The sequence below is a fragment of the Lutra lutra genome, chromosome 4 (genome assembly GCF_902655055.1).
Source record: "Lutra lutra chromosome 4, mLutLut1.2, whole genome shotgun sequence".
NCBI classification, from domain to species: Eukaryota; Metazoa; Chordata; class Mammalia; order Carnivora; family Mustelidae; genus Lutra; species Lutra lutra.
The window spans coordinates 176,384,832-176,402,261 of NC_062281.1; the positions used below are offsets into that span (position 1 = coordinate 176,384,832).

Here is a 17,430-nt window from a genome sequence, read left to right on the forward strand (position 1 = left end):
GAACTTCTTACTATCTCTTTGCCTCAGATTGAAGGGAGAGATGATCTTGCCTGACATCTCCCTTGCAGACTTGTTGGGGAAACCAGTGTCCAACACCAGGTGCTCCTTGACTCTAATGTAATTCAAAGCATCATCCCAATTTTCATGAAAATTCTGAGGGCCCCTGGATATTCTGCAGTGGTTAGTTCTCACAGCTGCAAAGAAAGGAGTCACTTAAGAGAGTATAGGTAAGAGCACTGTGTTTACTTAGATATGTGAGATGATTAGGATATGCTGATAAGAGTAGGCACATGGTGGAAGCACGTTTGAATGTGGGACTGGTAGACAACCAAATCCACATCTGGCTCTGTCACAGCGCTTTTCTACAATATGCATAGTTAAGGATGGCACTCAAAGTCTCCCGATTCTGTCCCCCAAAGAGTTTTCCAGTTTCATCTGCAACTGCGATTCCCCTAGAACCTCAAGTGCCAGCCATACCAGCCTCCCCCTGTACTCTGAATATACAATAGGTACCTTCAGGTTTCTATACCTTTGTTATTCCTTAAGCCCAAACTCTCTTTTCCCTCAACTTTTCCCTTCAAGACCCAGTTCAAAACCCCCTCTGCCACAAAGCCCCTGCCAAAGCATTTTCTTGTCTACAGTCCCCCAACACTTGGTTTGTAGCTCTCTTTTAATGATTACCACATTGTGGTCTGTATTGTAGTTAACTGAACAGACCTCTATTTCCATAACTGAACTATACTCTCTATGAGGTACTGCTTCTTTCTTTTTCTAAATTTTTTCTTTTTTTTTTTTTTTTGGTATTTTTAATTCTATGAGGGCAGGAGTTGATTATTTTCTTTAAAGGTTTTATTTATTTATTTGACAGAGATCACAAGTAGTTAGAGAGGCAGGCAGAGAGAGAGGAAGAGGGAAGCAGGCTCCCTGCTAAGCTGAGAGCCCGATGTAGGACTTGATCCCAGGACCCTGAGATCATGACCTGAGACGAAGGCAGCGGCTTAACCCACTGAGCCACCCAGGCGCCCCAGGAGTTGATTCTTTAAAAAAGCCTGTCTCGGGATACCTGAGTGGCTCAGTTGGTTAAACCACTGCCTTCGGGTCAGGATCCTGGGGTCCTGGGATCGAGTCCCACATCAGGTTCCTTGCTCAGTGGGGAGCCTGCTTCTCTCTCTGCCTCTGCCTGCCACTCTGCCTGCTTGCGCGTGCTCGCTCGCTCTCTGACAAATAAATAAAATCTTAAAAAAAAATAAAAATAGGGGCGCCTGGGTGGCTCAGTGGGTTAAGCCGCTGCCTTCGGCTCAGGTCATGATCCCAGGTCCTGGGTTCAAGCCCCACATCGGGCTTTCCGCTCGGCGGGGAGCCTGCTTCCTCCTCTCTCTCTGCTTGCCTCTCTGCCTACTTGTGATTTCTCTCTGTCAAATAAATAAATAAAATATCTTTAAAAAAAAAATAAAAAAATAAAAATTAAAAAAAAAATAAAAAGGTTGTCTCCCACAGCCCTGTTCATCATGGCACTGACACACTGGTTCAATCAATTTTTGTTTGTATTTGACCTAGTTAAAATTCCTTATATCAGACCTATGCTTCTGCCTTTTATGATTCTCACACCTTTTTCCTGAATGCTATACCACTTGTACCCAAATGCCTCTTAAAATTTATCTTGTAGACACCTTAAACTGAACTCATGTTCTCTCATAAACCTGCTCCTGTTTCCTGCCTCTATAAATGGCACTATCCTCTACCTATTTTCTCAAGCCAGATACTACCGAGTTATTTTTCAGCCTTCTCTTTCTAAATCCAATCAACCACCAAATCCTATCCATTCTATCATCTGTATTTTTCTTTGAACCATCCCCCATCCTCCATCTGTGCTGCCACCACCATATTCTAAGCGGCCACACTGTTACCTGAATTTTTCCAGCTGCTTCTCCTCAGTATCCTAATCTCTGGTCTTGCTCTCCACTCCATTATCCTCAGAGCCGACAGAGTCATCTTACTAAAGGCCACAGGCCATTTCCCCATTTCAGAATCCTTCAGTGGATTCCCTTTGCTATTGAAGTGCAAGCATCTTAACAGTGCTTATAGAATCCTCCAAGTCTGTCCCCTGTCCACAAGTTAGCCTCATTTCTCATAGTTCTTCCTCTCATGCTGTGGGCTCCTGTCGCCGAATTTTTTTTTAAATTTCTCAAACATGCCATATTTCCTCACCTGAGTCTTCACACTTGTTTCCTCTACCAGGAATTCTCCTCCTTCCTGTTTGGCTAGTCACTGCTAAACTTTTATAATTTATTTAAAACGTCATATCCTGGGATGCCTAGCTGGCTCAGTCAGTACAGCATGCAACTCTTGATCTGAGAGTCATGAGTTCAAGCCTCATGTTGAGCATAGTGTTTACTTAAAAAATAAGATAAAATAAAACAAAATAAAATATATACACACACATACATACATGTTCATTTACAAGGAGGCCTATGACTTCCCTGACTAGATGTAAGCTTGCATTCTTGCTTCCTTAGTACCTGCTGCAGCATCCCTGTCATAACCATTAACTCACTTTGTCAGCCTCTCCTCACCAGACTACATCCTGGGAGAGCAAAGATTACTTTTCTTTTTCAACAGCTCCCCTATAACTAGTTCAGTACCCAGGACACAGGAGTAAATAAATAGTGTTCAAATATCAGACTATTTACAAAACTGCCTACCTAAAACTTTCTAAGGAAATCTGGCACATAACAGGTATGTAATAAATTTCTGTGTAGTGAATGACTTGCCTTGCCCTAAAAGACTTCTAGAATTTTCTGCTTTTCTAAATTAGGGGATATAAATTTGCTTAGGTAGCTAGGCTAAGCTTATGTCTGTCATTTTGGCCAGTTCAACAAATATTTACTGAGTCTCTACTCCACATCAGGCACAGAATTAGGCTCACTGGAGATGAAAAGGGACAGCGTGTCTGTCTTAAAAAATTAAAGAGATGCATGATATTGTCACATATTAGAGAAAAAAATTAATTGCAAAATATTACAGTACACTATCTGAACTTCCATAAATTAAAGGTTTAAAACTAGGAATAGGGGCACATGGGTGGCTCAGTCAGTTAAGTGGCCTCCTCTTTATCTCAGCCCAGATCATGATCTCAGGGATTGAGTTCTGCAACACTCCAAGCTCAGTGGGAAGTCGGCTTCAGAATTCTCTCTCCCTCTGCCCCTTCCCACCCAAAAATAAACCTTAAAAAAAAAATAAAACTAGGGATTAAAAAAAGAGAATCAGGGGTGCCTCGGTGGCTCAGTTGGTTAAGCCTCTGCCTTCTGCTCTGGTCATGCTCTCAGGGTCCTGGGATGGAGCCCTGCATCTGGCTCTCTGCTCAGCAGGGGGCCTGCTTCCCCCTTCCTCTCTGCCTACCTCTGCGTACTTGTGATCTCTCTCTCTTTCTGTCAAATAAATAAATAAAATCTTAAAAAATAAATGAATAATTAAATAATTTAAAAAGAGAATCAGTGAACTGGTTCAGCTGGCTGCCGACAAGAGAACCAAAACAATTAGGACCTTGGAGTCTAGAAAAAGACAAAAAGATATGATGAAGCAAACAAATGCTATCAAATCCTAGAATAACTGAACCAATAGATATCTTCAAAGCTTGAATCATAAAAATGTAGCTTGAATGAAAAGAATCACAGCTAACATTTGTTGGACACTTATTATCAAGCACTATTCGTTACTATTACTTTAATGAATTTAAAAGATGTAAACTTCATCATATAACAAACTTAGAGAATTTATTATTTTAAAACAGTGGTTTACAATTTTAAAAAATAGCCTGAGTAGGGGCGCCTGGGTGGCTCAGTGGGTTTAACTTCTGCCTTAGCTCAGGTCATGATCTCAGGGTCCTGGGATCAAGCCCCACATCGGGTTCTCTGCTCAGCGGGGAGCCTGCTTCCTCCTCTCTCTCTGCCTGCCCCTCTGCCTACTTGTAATCTCTGTCAAATAAATAAATAAAATCTTTAAAAAAATAGCTTGAGTAAATTAATGGGTTAGAGGAGAATTAGAAGGATGCTTCTAGTTTTAACGTTCTACCCTAAGGTTGAGTCCTCTCTACAACACTCAGAATAAGTGATTGACTAACTACTTGATTAATACTTTCCTCAATGGGAACTCATATTTTACTCCTTAGCCCTCCCACACCTTGGAACTCAAGAGGAATGTTCTCTAACCTTCTAAGTTTATCCAAGAAGGTAATTATAATCATCCACAATATGTCTCTCAGTGTCAGTTAAGAGACACAAGGTGTGATCCAACATGGCAATTCTTACGTTCTTTAGAGAAGCAAGTTTAGGTTGAGTATCTCTTATTACCCTAAATACCACATTCCTAACAAGTAACCCGAAACCAGCTCTACAGACTACACTGGCTAACTGCAAGGTCATCTCTTTGAGGTGAGTATAAACTGAAAAGTAGCTCTTGTTTATAGCAACAAAAACTCCTGAGGCAAGATGACTGAGTTGCTCCTTTGGGTATTTCAGAGAAGGAGCCTGAGAGTACTCATTGTGTAATCATACAACACTCTGTAATTCTAGGGGAACACACATAAAGGAAAGATGTCATATTTAAGTGAAAAGAATTATTTTGTAGTTATTTTCAAAGATAAAATAGAAGGCGCCTGGGTGGCTCAGTGGGTTAAGCCTCTGCCTTCGGCTCAGGTCATGATCTCAGGGTCCTGGAATCGAGTCCCGCATCGGGCTCTCTGCTCAGCAGGGAGCCTGCTTCCTTCTCTCTGTCTCTCTGCCTGCCTCTCTGTCTACTTGTGATCTCTCTCTGTCAAATAAATAAATAAAATATAAAAAAAAAAAAGATAAAATAGATATCTTGAATGTAGGTACATGAATACTCACATAAGCTACTAAAAAACTAATGACAGGGGCGCCTGGGTGGCTCAGTGGGTTAAGCCGCTGCCTTCGGCTCAGGTCATGATCCCAGGTCCTGGGTTCGAGCCCCACGTCGGGCTTTCTGCTCAGCAGGGAGCCTGCTTCCTCCTCTCTCTCTGCCTGCCTCTCTGCCTACTTGTGATTTCTGTCAAATAAATAAATAAAATCTTAAAAAAAAAAAAAAAACTAATGACATATGACCTACTCTAGATTAACTTCATTTTTTGTGTTCTGAAAACCAATGTTTCTTTTTGTTGTTGTTGTTTTTAAGTAATCTCTGTGCTCAACATGTGCTCAAACTCACAACCCCAAAATCAAGAGTCACAAGCTCCACTGACTAAGCCAGCCAGGCACTCCTGGAAGCTAGTGTTTAAAATGCAGCAGGAGGGGTGCCTGGGTGGCTCAGTGGGTTAAAGCCTCTGCCTTCCGCTCAGGTCATGATCCCAGGGTCCTGGGATCGAGCCCCACATCGGGCTCTCTGCTCAGCAGGGAGCCTGCTTCCTCCTCTCTCTCTGCCTGCCTCTCTGCCTACTTGTGATCTCTGTCAAATAAATAAATAAATAAATAAAAGAAAATGTGGCAGGATTATGAGTGTCACATGACTGCAGGAACATCAGAGTTGGTAGCTGAAAAGGAATAAAAGAAATAGCAGATAGCCTGAAATTTTCTAACCCCAAAATGTATTTATTTATTCCATACTGCATTGGAATTTTAATAGACTGTGTAGCCTTTTTTTTTTTTTCCACTTTTTAAAGATCTTATTTATTTGACAGAGAGCACACAGGCATGAGTTGGGGGAGGGACAGAAGGAGGAGGAGACTCCCTGCTGAGCAGGGAGTCAGATGGGGTGGGGGCTCAATTCCAAGACCCTGAGACCATGATCCCAGACAAAGTAAAGATGCTTAATGGACTGAGCTACCCAGGCACCCCAACTCTGCAGTCTATTCTTAAGAAATTTCCAAATTAAAACTTTATTATTACTTGAAGCCAAAACTCCTTGATTTTTTTTCTTCTTCATTCCTTCTCATGTATTCAGTAAGTGATACAGGACACTATCAAATGTAATAAAACCAACAAGAAGGCTATACAGGACCACTGTGAGGAACACAGCCATAACAAATGAAGTTTGGGATAAGTCACATACTGGAGACTACTATATAGGTGCTTGGGGAAGCAATGAGATAAAAAATGTTCTTTGAAGGATCATCACACTAGAGTCTAGGAGACTTCTGCTTAGGACAAGACCAATTCAGAGCCCAAGCTAACCCCATGAAGTTGAATACAAATCAGCTATTTAATATGTTCGTTGAAGTAAATATGAATAAATGGTTGACTAATGACTAATGAAAAAGTCATCAAGTCAGTACCCATAACTGATACAAGGCTGATAATTAGGGAAGACAGTCCAAACATTTAATGAAAAAGTCTTCCAAAAGCACTTTGATAACCATTAGCAGAGGCAAGGGAGAAGAAAGGAATCCCTCTCAGTGAGTCTGGAATGACCTGATTCTCCCTCTTCCTCATTCTCCAGGTTACGGAGGAATCCCATTTCTTGGTTCTCCTAAAGAGACATCAAACAAGGCCCCTTCTGTGTCTGGCAGGAAGTACTTTTGAGATTTCTCTCATCTTAAGAGAATTCAGACCTTCTCCACTTCCTTGGATAGTCAAGACTTCCCCGGATTTGTAGGTCAAGGCTCGACATGCCTACGTCAGGTGGATCACTCTCCAGGACCCTCAGATAAGATTCTGCTGTCATTGTTCATGCCCCTCAGGAGACACCTGGCCAATTCCCGTCATTTCTGAAAGTAGGGGTATTCTAAGCTTCTTCCCCTCAACTATCTTTTCTCTGGCCCTCAAGAACATGGGTTTTCCCATCCCCTGACACACCAGATCATCCCGTTCTCTACCTATTTATCAGAAGGTACTCAATCTCACACCCTCACAGATTTGGACCCTTCCTATTCCTACTTGAAGAGGCTCTGAGGCGTCTTCCTACTGCCCCCTCATCTCGGGGAAAGCAGGGGCCTGCTCACTTTCCCTGAAGCTCTTCTTCCTCGTCCCCAGCTCCCACTACCCACCGTGTCGCCACGCCTTCGGAGCAGCACCTGCCTCTTTTCCCCTGGTCTGAATGGCCGAGGCCTCTAAGGCGCCCCTCGGGTGAAGCTCGGGCCTCCTTCCCTCAGCAGAACCCACTCTCCCGCTCCCCCGCCAAGCTTCCGAGGTTCTCCTCCCGGGCGGGGACCCAGGCTTCCTTCACCTTTCGTCCCACCCCCACCCCCTCACCGCGCCCCCCCTCCCGCGCCCCGGTCAAGCGCGACCGAGGCCCCTCCCCAGCTCCGCGTCGACGGGCCTGCTGCTCCCCGGGCCCCGCCTCTGGGAATACCCCGGGATCCCCGGACCCCTCGCAAGGGTCCTGGGCTTCCGGGCCTCTCAGCCCCGAGTCGCTCCGGCCCCTCCGGGCCCCTCAGCCTGGGACTTCCGGGGCCCTCGGTCTGGGGGCGCGGGGCCCCCAGGCGCCCCGCTCGCCGGCGCCCGCCGCCCTCGGCCAGGGGCCGAGCCCGGGCGGCGCGGCCGGCCGCGCTGGGGGCGGCCCGGCTGCTCGGGCGGACCCAGCGGCAGCGTCCCCCCACCCCCCCGCGGCGCCGCGACGTCCGCTCGCTCCCCGGCGGCGGCGGCGGCACGCACAGGGCGTGGGGAGGCGCCCGCGGAGGCAGCAGCCCCCCGCCCCCTGCGCGCCCGCCCGCCCTCGCCGGCCGCCGCGCGGCCCCCGCGCCCGCCCCCCCGCCCCCACCCCACCCCGCGCCCGCGCCCGCGCCCGCGCGCCCACCCCTCCCCCTCCTCACCGTCTCCGTCGGGCGGGCGGGCGGCGAGCGGCCAGGGCGGGCGGGCGACGGAGCATGCGCAGAGGCCGCCACGGCCGCTACTGCCACCGCCGCCGCCAGGCCGGGCTTCAACACTTCCGGCCGCCGCCGTCGGCGAGCTGGCGCCTTAAAGGGGACGCGTCCCTATTGCGGGCCCCGCGGAGGATGAACCTCGGCCGGAGGGATTTGAGTGAGCTTTTTACCTGAGCAGGACTCTTCTGCTTTGGAGAGTCAGTATTGGAAAGGGCTCTGGGGACCCTAATAACTTTTCTGCCCCCACTTCACGGTAAGGAAAAAGAGGTCTAAATTAAAGAGTCGCCTCATCCACACTCAGAGGCAGAAGCTGGTCTCTCGACTCCTCTGGAGGACTGCCCGTTTCACCCTCCCAAATCCAGTTTTATGGAGTTTACATGTTACACACCGTCAGGATTATGACCAACTATCAATTCGGAATCAAAAATCTGTTTGAGTAATAGGGTCAGTAAGTGGTCACGAGTCCAAGAGCAGACTGCTTGCATTCTCTGAGCCACACGTGTTTGCCAAGCTTTGCCTGGTTGTGAGGATATGGGTTCAAGTCTTAGCTTCTTCGGGGGGCGTTATTAACAGCACCAAGTGTGTATGTCGCCTAAGGCATAAGGTTGTTGTGAGTATTAAAAGAGGTGATACTTGAAAAGCGTTTAGGAAAACTTCTGGGGCTAGTAATAGTAACTAGCAAATATTAAGACCTTTCTGTATGGCTAAGCGTTGGGGAAGATGCTTGGTCTCCTATAATCCCAGCAACCCTACTAAGCAACTTTTTCTCACTCCCCATTTACAGACTAAAAACAAAAACAGGGGCGCCTGGGTGGCTCAGTGGGTTAGGCCGCTGCCTTCGGCTCAGGTCATGATCCCAGGTCCTGGGTTCGAGCCCCACATCGGGCTTCCTGCTCAGCAGGGAGCCTGCTTCCTCCTCTCTCTCTGCCTGCCTCTCTGCCTACTTGTGATTTCTCTCTGTCAAAAAAATAAATAAAATCTTTAAAAAATAAAAAAATAAAAACAAAAACAGGGGCGCCTGGGTGGCTCTGCCTTTAGGTCAGGTCATGATCTCAGGATCCTGGGATCTAGCTCCTGGGCAGGGGGGACGGGGGGGGGGGGGGGGGGGGGTGTCTCTGCTCAGCAGGAGCCTGCTTCCCCCCTCTCTCTGCCTGCCTCTGTGCCTACTTGTGATCTCTCTGTCAAATAAATAAAATCTTTAAAAATAAATAAAATAAAAACAAAGCAAAGCAAAACCAAAACAAACAAACAAAAAAACCCAGGAGAGGGGCAAGAGTAGTTAACTAATTCCTCAAAGTCAAAAAGTAACCTGTAAATGGTATAGATGGGCAGGCCCGCTATTCAGGCCCTCTTTCTCCTGAGTCCAAGGCTATAATCGCTGAGATGGTTGCTCTCCTTATTAGAAACAAATGGGGTGGTGATATGGAGCACTTTTTTTAACACGAAAGGAGAATTGCTTCCCCATCTTGCCTCCTGTGAGTCATCTCTGCTGGATGTCCCCACCACCATGAAGAGGTACAGGAAGTCTTACAAGTTCTTGATTCAAGGAGAAGCAAGGAGACCCATGAGTCAACAATAGAACTGAATTTGGCTTAGGGACGTTGTCCAACTCTAATCTTACTTAAGCCTCTATTTACTCATCTGTAAAATAGAGATGATTTTCCTACTGTGCCTGCCTCTCAGGGCTGTTTCCAGGATCAAATGAGATGTAGTACCCACATTAGTATCTGTTCTTATCATCAAGATAAGATGATAACTTACACATTATCAGGTGGTTTTGAATATAACAGGGCAGCCTGGAGTTGTGACCTATGTGAACTGTTCCTTAGTGGGACCATCTGTATCTTTTGATCATTCATTGAACACTCATTGTACATTTACTAAAACTCTGTCCTTCCCTTCCAGAAACTCTTGGTCCATCTTCTTCACACACAGAACTGAAAACATACAGAATGGTACAGTGTGATAGATATCCTAGAGATAAAAACTAAGCACTGAAAAACTTCAAAGGGCTCTCTCTGGAGAATTCCTGAAAAGCTTTAGAGAGGAGGGGGTATTTGAACCTGGTCTCAGAAATAAATCTAAGGGAAAATGGGGAAGAACATTCAAAAAAGCATATGTGCAAAGACAAAGAAGAAATGTTGAGAAATGGGCTGAAGAGGGAGGCTAGAACCAAGTGGTTGTCCTAAGGAGTATGGAGCTAGCCTGCTGATTTGGGAACCCAAGGAAGGTTTAAGTCCCTGCCATCTGCACTCCTAACACCCAGCCCAGCCCACAGGACTTGCCTGGACCACTGCAGTTGATTTCCTAGCACTCGGCCACACTATCCACCTCACTCCCAGATGCTCTCCACCCTACACTCCTAGAGGTGGTAATCTTTTGAAGAGATAAAGTCAAATGTGACTTGCCTGTGAAACACTCCTTAATAGCCTCCCATTTCACTTGAATAAAACCCAGTACCCCTCACCCCCCCACCTACTGACCCAGCACTACCACCAGGCCCACCAGGCATGATCGTCCAGCCTTCCTATTTCTGCCCTTCACTCAGTGTGCTCCAGACATCCTGGGCTCCTTTGTGTGTTGGGAACCCCCTTAGGGCCTTGTCACTAGCTCTTTCCTCTACCTGGAATGCACCTCCCTCCAGTCTTCAGAGCTCGTTCTTGTCCTTTGTTCCTCCAGAACTTCCCCTGGCTCCCAACCTAAAGTGGGGTCCCCAGCCGCATTCTTTTCCCTCATCGCTGCCCCCAGTTCCATCAGGGTAACTGTCATGTACATCTAGGGGACAAAGACCACTTCTGAAAAAAGTCCCCTGCCCATGCCTACTTTCTCTCAATCCCCCTGCTTACTTTGATAGCAATCCCCACAATTTGAAATGCCCTAGCTTTCTTATTTACCTATTTTGGGTCCATCTGTATCATTTACCCCTCATAGTATTTGGAGCAGAGTTTGTGCATGGCAAGTGTTTGTTGACGACTAAATGAATGAATAATCAGAAAAATCAGAAGGTATGGACTGGGGAGGAGAAAGACCAGGAAAAGCAAGTTATGTCAGTGAGACTGCTATGATCATCCAGCAAGAAAGAGGGGGGCCTTCTGCAGGGCAGAGCCAGAACACATCCTCAGGGAGCCAGTGTGCTCCAGACAGTTTCGAAATGGAACCAACAGGTGTTAGCGACCAACTAGATGTGGGGGATGAAGGAAAGAAAAAGACGATGATGACTTCCCAGGGAAGGAACAAAGCAGGAATAGTTCATTAGGGTTGAGAGAAAGTAGAAATGGTGAGTCACTTTGGACTTCTTGAGTGTAAGGTGTTTGGAGGGCTATCCAAATGAAAGTGTTCAGAAGGAAGTTGGATTGACTTGTCTAGGCAAGAGTCCAGGGCTGGGATCTAGGAACTGTCACCTGGATGGGATCATAACAGGCCAAGAATGGATGAAGCCACCCAAGAAGAGTGTGAAGAGAGGGAGGGGGCTAGATGCCCAAAACTTGGGAAGATTAAGCTGAGAGGAACCTGCCAGGACCAACCAGAGGTGGTCAAAAATGGGGAAGAAAGGAAGTCCAGAGGGTAGGCAGGGATCTTACAGAAAGGGGAAAGCACCAACCATATCTACATACTACAGAAAGCTCTGGCAGGGAAAAAGAAGAAGCCACTGCATTTGGCAACTTAAGACTTGTTGCTGATCCTTCCAGGGTGGGGTCACCTCCAAGGTTGGGGAGGAGGCCAGATTGTTGCAGATCAAGTAGTAAATGGGAGAAGTGACAGAACCACCCAGGGGAGACAATTCTTCAAAATTTTCTATAGGGGTGTCTGGGTGGTACATTCATTTAAGCAAACAACTCTTGGTTTCAGCTCAGGTCATGATCTCAGGATCCTGAAATCAAACCCTGAGCCGGGCTCTACACTCAGTGTGGAGTTTGCTTAAGACTCCTGGGGCGCCTCGGTGGCTCAGTTGGTTAAGCCTCTGCCTTCGGCTCAGGTCATGATGCCAGGCCTTGGAATGGGGCCCTGCGGTGGTCTTGTTGCTCAGTGGGGAGCCTGCTTCTCCCTCTCCTTGTGCCTATTGTTCCCCCTACTTTTGCTCTCTCTGTCAAATAAATAAAATCTTAAAAAAGAAAAAAAAAACACCTCTATCTCCCTCTCCCCATGCACCTTGCTCTCTCTCTCTCAACTAAACAAATCTATAAATTAATAATAAAATATTTCTATAGAGGGGTGCCTGGCTGGCTCAGTTGGTAAAAGAGTGTGACTTTCGCGAACTAGAAGGTTGTAGGGCGGACTCCAGGTGGGGAATTGCGATCTCTCCATTCGCAGACCCAGTAAGATTTTGATATGTCCTTCATATTTGACTGGATTTACAGTGGTTTCAGCAGTGTGCTACAATTTTTAGGATTATATAAGAAAACTGGCAAATTGGTATTTCTTGGATTGGATAATGCAGGAAAAAACAACATTGCTACACATGCTAAAAGATGACAGACTTGGACAACATGTCCCAACGTTACATCCCACTTCAGAAGAACTAACCATTGCTAGCATGACCTTTACAACTTTTGATTTGGGTGGACATGTGCAAGCTCGAAGAGTGTGGAAAAACTACCTTCCTTCTATCAATGGCATTGTATTTCTGGTGGATTGTGCAGACCATGAAAGGCTGTTAGAATCAAAAGAAGAACTTGATTCACTAATGACAGATGAAACCATTGCTAATGTGCCTATACTGATTCTTGGGAATGAGACTGACAGACCTGAAGCCATCAGTGAAGAGAGGTTACGAGAGATGTTTGGTTTATATGGTCAGACAACAGGAAAGGGCAATGTATCTCTGAAGGAACTGAATGCCCGACCCTTAGAAGTTTTCATGTGCAGCGTGCTCAAAAGGCAAGGTTACAGAGAAGGTTTCCGTTGGATGGCACAGTACATTTGTTAATCAATTAACAACCACTTGCATCGGTTCCAGGTCTCACCATTCAGGCCTACTCAGAAATTTGATCCACTCAACATGCATAACTTGAATTCAATAGACTTTTGTTGGTTAGAAAACAGATTTTTTTAGATTATTAATATTATATCAACTTAATTTGAGTGCAAATTGAAAACTGATTCAAGTTTGAGTATCACAATGTTAGCTTTCTAATTCCATAAAAATAGTTTATACAGTTTATAATCTGACATTATCCCCAGTGCCATTTATAAAGAACAACTTTCCAGCAATACATTTGAAGCACTTTTAAACAACGTGAAGCTACGAATACAAACCATGTTTAAAAGCTCATCATGTTAAATTTTTATGTACTATTTTGGAACTAGTTTTTAAATTTTAGATTATATGTCCACCTATCTTAAGTGTACAGTTAATAATTAGGTTATTGATGATTGCATGATGCCTTTCAGTTTTCAATAATATCTTTTCTTATGCAAACGTCATGCAATAAAACACACCCTGATGTTTGGCAAAAAAAAAAAGGAGTGTGACTCTCAGTGCTGTGAGTTTGCCCCCCTATGTTGGGTGTAGAGATTACTTAAAAATAAAAATAAATTTTAAAAAAACTTTAAAAAATGATAATAAAATCTTTAAATAAAACAAACAAAAATTAAAAAAATAAATTTGATAGAAGGAGGAACTAAGACATAAAATTAAAATGATTTAGAGGAAAGAAAGTCTTGTGAAGGGTTTCCTTTTTTCACTTAATCGTTTTTCTTATTAATTACACATTCACTATAGAAAATTGTAAAGTGCATAAAAGGATGGAGAAACAGGAAAAAAACTTTTATTTAACATAGAGCATATTTCCTTGTGATCTTTTTTCTATACATTATTTTTCCTTTACCTGGATGAATTATCTTGAATATACAATTCCATGTTATAGTTTTTTCCCCCCAACTAAACACTGTTTCCTAAGAATTGAAAGGGACTTTTTTTTTTCTCCTTCTCCCTCTTCTTCTTATTCTTTAATTTGAGAGACACTTGAATGGCCAGTCAGCTTCTGTCCTCCCCTCCCTTCCCCTTGGGGTCTGATTTTTGAGCAAACAATTTTGTTTGGAAGATAGTTCTGTTCTTTGTGGGTGAATTAAAAAAAAGCTGAACAATAGAAGAATCAAAAATCACTTTAAGGGGCGCCTGGGTGGCTCAGTTCTTGGGCATCTGCATTTGGCTCAGGTCATGATCCTTGGGACTTGGGATCAAGCCCCACATTGGGCTCCGTGCTCAGCGGGGAGCCTGCTTCTCCCTCTCCCACTCTCCCAGCTTGTGTTCCCTCTCTTGCTCTCTCTCTCTCTCTGTGTCAAAAAATAAACTAAAAATTTTTTAAAAAATCACTTTAGGGGCAGCTAAAGTTAGGAGAGGGACGTTCAAGGCTCCAGGCCCCCTTGGAGAGACTGTGAGTATGAGCTGAACCCAGGGTTATAGTCAGTTTGGAAAGAGCAGGTTTTGGGGAGGAGGATGGGGGATGGGGTAACTGGGTGGTAGACATTAAGGAGGGCACTTGATGTAATGAAGACTGGGTGTTATATGCAATTTGATGAACCACTAAACTCTACCTCTGTGACTAATAATATACTATATGTTAATTAATTTAAATTTTAAAGAGTAAAATTTTTTTTTAAAAGAAAGAGCAGGGGAACTGAGGGGTGCCGATGCCAGGCCTGCCAAGGGCCTGGTAGCTGCTGCAGACAGCTCCAAGCATTTGAGAGCTGTACAACCTCCCAGGTCCTTTTATGGACCCAGTTTAAGGGGAAAGGTTAGGAACTTGCCCACGTTCACACATCTGTCCATTGGCTCAGTTGGATTTGAACATAGGGCCTTGTGCTTCAGAACCCACGCTCTTCATTAATCCTACCGTGGAGTCCCTGTTCCTGGCTGCACATAGAATCACTTGAGGTTTGTTTTTTTTTTTTTTTAAGATTTTATTTATTTATTTGACACAGAGAGAGAGAGAGAGATCACAAGGAGGCAGAGAGGCAGGCAGAGAGAGGGGGGAAGCAGGCTCCCCGCTGAGCAGAGAGCCCGATGCGGGGCTCAATCCCAGGACCCTGAGATCATGACCTGAGCCGAAGGCAGAGGCCTAACCCACTGAGCCACCCAGGCGCCCCTCACTTGAGGTTTTATAAAATACCTATGCCAGGGCCCCACCCCAGATGAATGCAGACAAGATCTCTGAACATAGGGGCACCTGGCTGGCTCAGTCGGTTCAGTGTCAGCCTTCAGCTCAGGTCACAATCCCGGGTCCCTGAGATCAAGCCCCGAGCCCCGCATCAAGCCCTGCATCCTGCATTGAGCAGATGCTCCACCCCCACCAGTGGGGAGTCTGTGCTTCTCCCTCTGCCCCTCCTGCTGCTCATGCTCGCTCGCAAATAAATTAAAAAAAAATTTTTTTTAATTTAAAAAAAGAAGAAGAAGAAGATGATGATCTCTGAAGATAGAGTCCAGACATGAATATTTTCTAAAATGTCCCTAGAAGGGGTGCCTGGGTGATACAGTCAGTTAACCATCAGACTCAGACTCGGTTTGGGCTCAGGTCCCGACCTAAGGGCCATGGCTCTGTGGAGTCAAGCCCTGCCTCAGGCTCTGTGGAGTCTGCTTCAGATTCTCTCTCTCTCTCTACCCTTTCCTCCTTCTCATAGGTACTCTCGTGCTCTCTCTCTAAAATTAATAAATAAATCTTAAAAAAAAAAAAAAAAGATGTCCCTAGAGGACTCTAATGGCCATCCAGGTCTAAGAGCCAATCTAATCCTTACTCAGTGCCATGCCATTTTAAACACTTTGTACTAACCTACTTAATTCCCACAAGGTTGGTACAAGTAGTGTCCCCATCCTACAGATAGGAAAACTGAGGTTGCATAGCTGGCAAGTGGTAGAGCCAGAATCTTTACCTTTACCTCAGCCTGTGCTATGGCCTAACCATTCTGATTTCCTGATACTAGCTGCTCAGAGGACTGAAAGGAAAGAAACTGACATTGCTTGAGCCCCTTCTCTGTGTCTGCCACTGTGCTAGGAATTTCCTATAGATGAAATTCCAGGTAAGGAGTGTTACCGTCATTTTCCAGAAAAGGCAAGACACTCAGTGAAATTAAGTGGCATACTCTGGGTTGCAAGGCTGAGAAGCAGCTGAGCTGCCATTTCCAGTGGGTCCATCCAAAGTCCAGGCTCTGTCCAAGGACAACTTTTCCCCCTTCTGTGGTATCACATCCTGCCCATGCCAGAGGTTGAAATCAATGCCATCAGGACCGGGCGTGGAGTCGACCTACAGGGATTAGACCAGCTGGAGAGTTTGTGCCCTAACTGGAGGGACTGTAGCTCCTCTACCAGTCTGCCAAGGAACCAGAATGTGGGCCTAGTGTGTCTTGGCCATCCAGTTTGGCAGAGGAAGTGGAAATCCTGAGTTTTATTTGCTATCTATGGATTTATTTATTTATTTTTTAAACTTTATTTGGGGTTCTGGGTGGCTCGGTTGGTTAAGTGACTGCCTCTGGCTCAGGTCATGGTCCCGGGGTCCTGGGATCAAGTTCCATGCCGGGCTCCCTGCTCTGCAAAGAGCCTGCTTCTCCCTCTCCCTCTGCTTGCCACTCCCCCTGCTTGTGCTCTCTCTCCCCCTCTCTCTCTGTCAAATAAATAAATAAAATCTTAAAAAAAAAATGATGTTATTTGAGAGAGAGAGAGCAAGAGAAGAGAGTAAGAAGCAGGCTCCCCGCTGAGCAAAGAGCTCACTTGGGGATCGATCCCCGGATCCTGGGATCATGACCCGAGCCAAAGGCAGACCACTTAACTGACTGAGCCACCCAGGTGCCTCGATATCTCTGGATTTGTAAGTGTCAATAACCAATTTCAAAAAAACAGAAACAAAATAAAATTTCAAACATCTTCTGGACTCTACCTTGCCCATCTCTGAAGAAGTATGGCCTATTGGTCCCAGGTGGCAGTGTCTGATTTCTCTTCCCAGGCACCAGCTTCCAGCCTGGAACAGAGCCTCCAGCTGCCTGACCAGCTACTTATTTGGCAAAGTAATATGTCCACACCACATTCATGATTTCTATCCCCACTTCACCTTAGATCCACCCCCCCATACACCTCTTATCTCCTCCACCTCGGAGAATGGTACTTCCATCACTCAGTACTTCCATCATCACCTCCCAAACACCCCTCTACTACCACCTCCTCTCTGAATCCCACCCGGTCCACACCACCATCATTACCTGTCTCTGCTGCCTTATAGTAAGAACCTCCTGACTGGCCTCCCCACTTCCTGCCATGCTGCCTCCCAGGCTCCGCTGTTACCTCCTTCAATGGCCTCTCTTCCCCTTAGAATTAACATTGAACTCCTCATCATGGTCTACAAGACCTTGCATGAGCTGGTGCTGGGATCTCCTCTGGACTCTTTTCCTGTCACCTTGCTCAAGCCTCCCTGGACTTCTCCAAGTTCCTCCAACACAAGGATTTCATTACATTTGCCTGTGCTGTTTCCCCCACAGAATCCTGTAATGGTCTTCTCCCACATCTTTACCTGGCTCTTTTCCATGCTTCAGGCCTCACCTCAGCTCCTGGGCCAGGCCTGCCCTGTTCTCACTGTCTCCAGTCACCTTGTTCCCCAGACACTCTCTCTCATATCTCCTTTATAGCCCTT

General features: G+C 45.7%; 2 protein-coding genes across 7 annotated transcripts in view; one reads left to right on the forward strand and one right to left on the reverse strand.

The window, feature by feature from the left end:
- The window catches only part of GMEB1 (glucocorticoid modulatory element binding protein 1), a 37,178-nt gene extending 29,293 nt beyond the window's left edge, over positions 1–7,885 (reverse strand). For 2 of the 6 annotated variants that reach the window (XM_047726556.1, XM_047726551.1), the window contains exon 1: positions 7,763–7,885. The gene's annotated coding sequence lies outside the window, so the exon portion shown is untranslated. Of the gene's footprint in view, positions 1–2,208; positions 2,391–2,449; positions 2,874–6,562; positions 6,991–7,762 lie in introns of those variants that run through there. The other 4 variants (XM_047726552.1, XM_047726555.1, XM_047726553.1 and 1 more) reach the window with 4 other exon arrangements.
- Positions 7,886–12,070: 4,185 nt separating this feature from the next.
- Positions 12,071–13,276, forward strand: LOC125098113 (GTP-binding protein SAR1b-like). The gene is given in 2 exon segments (XM_047726558.1): positions 12,071–12,253; positions 12,255–13,276. Coding segments are annotated over 2 exon segments (597 nt in total). The 5' UTR covers positions 12,071–12,142; the 3' UTR covers positions 12,741–13,276.
- Positions 13,277–17,430: the final 4,154 nt, after the last annotated feature.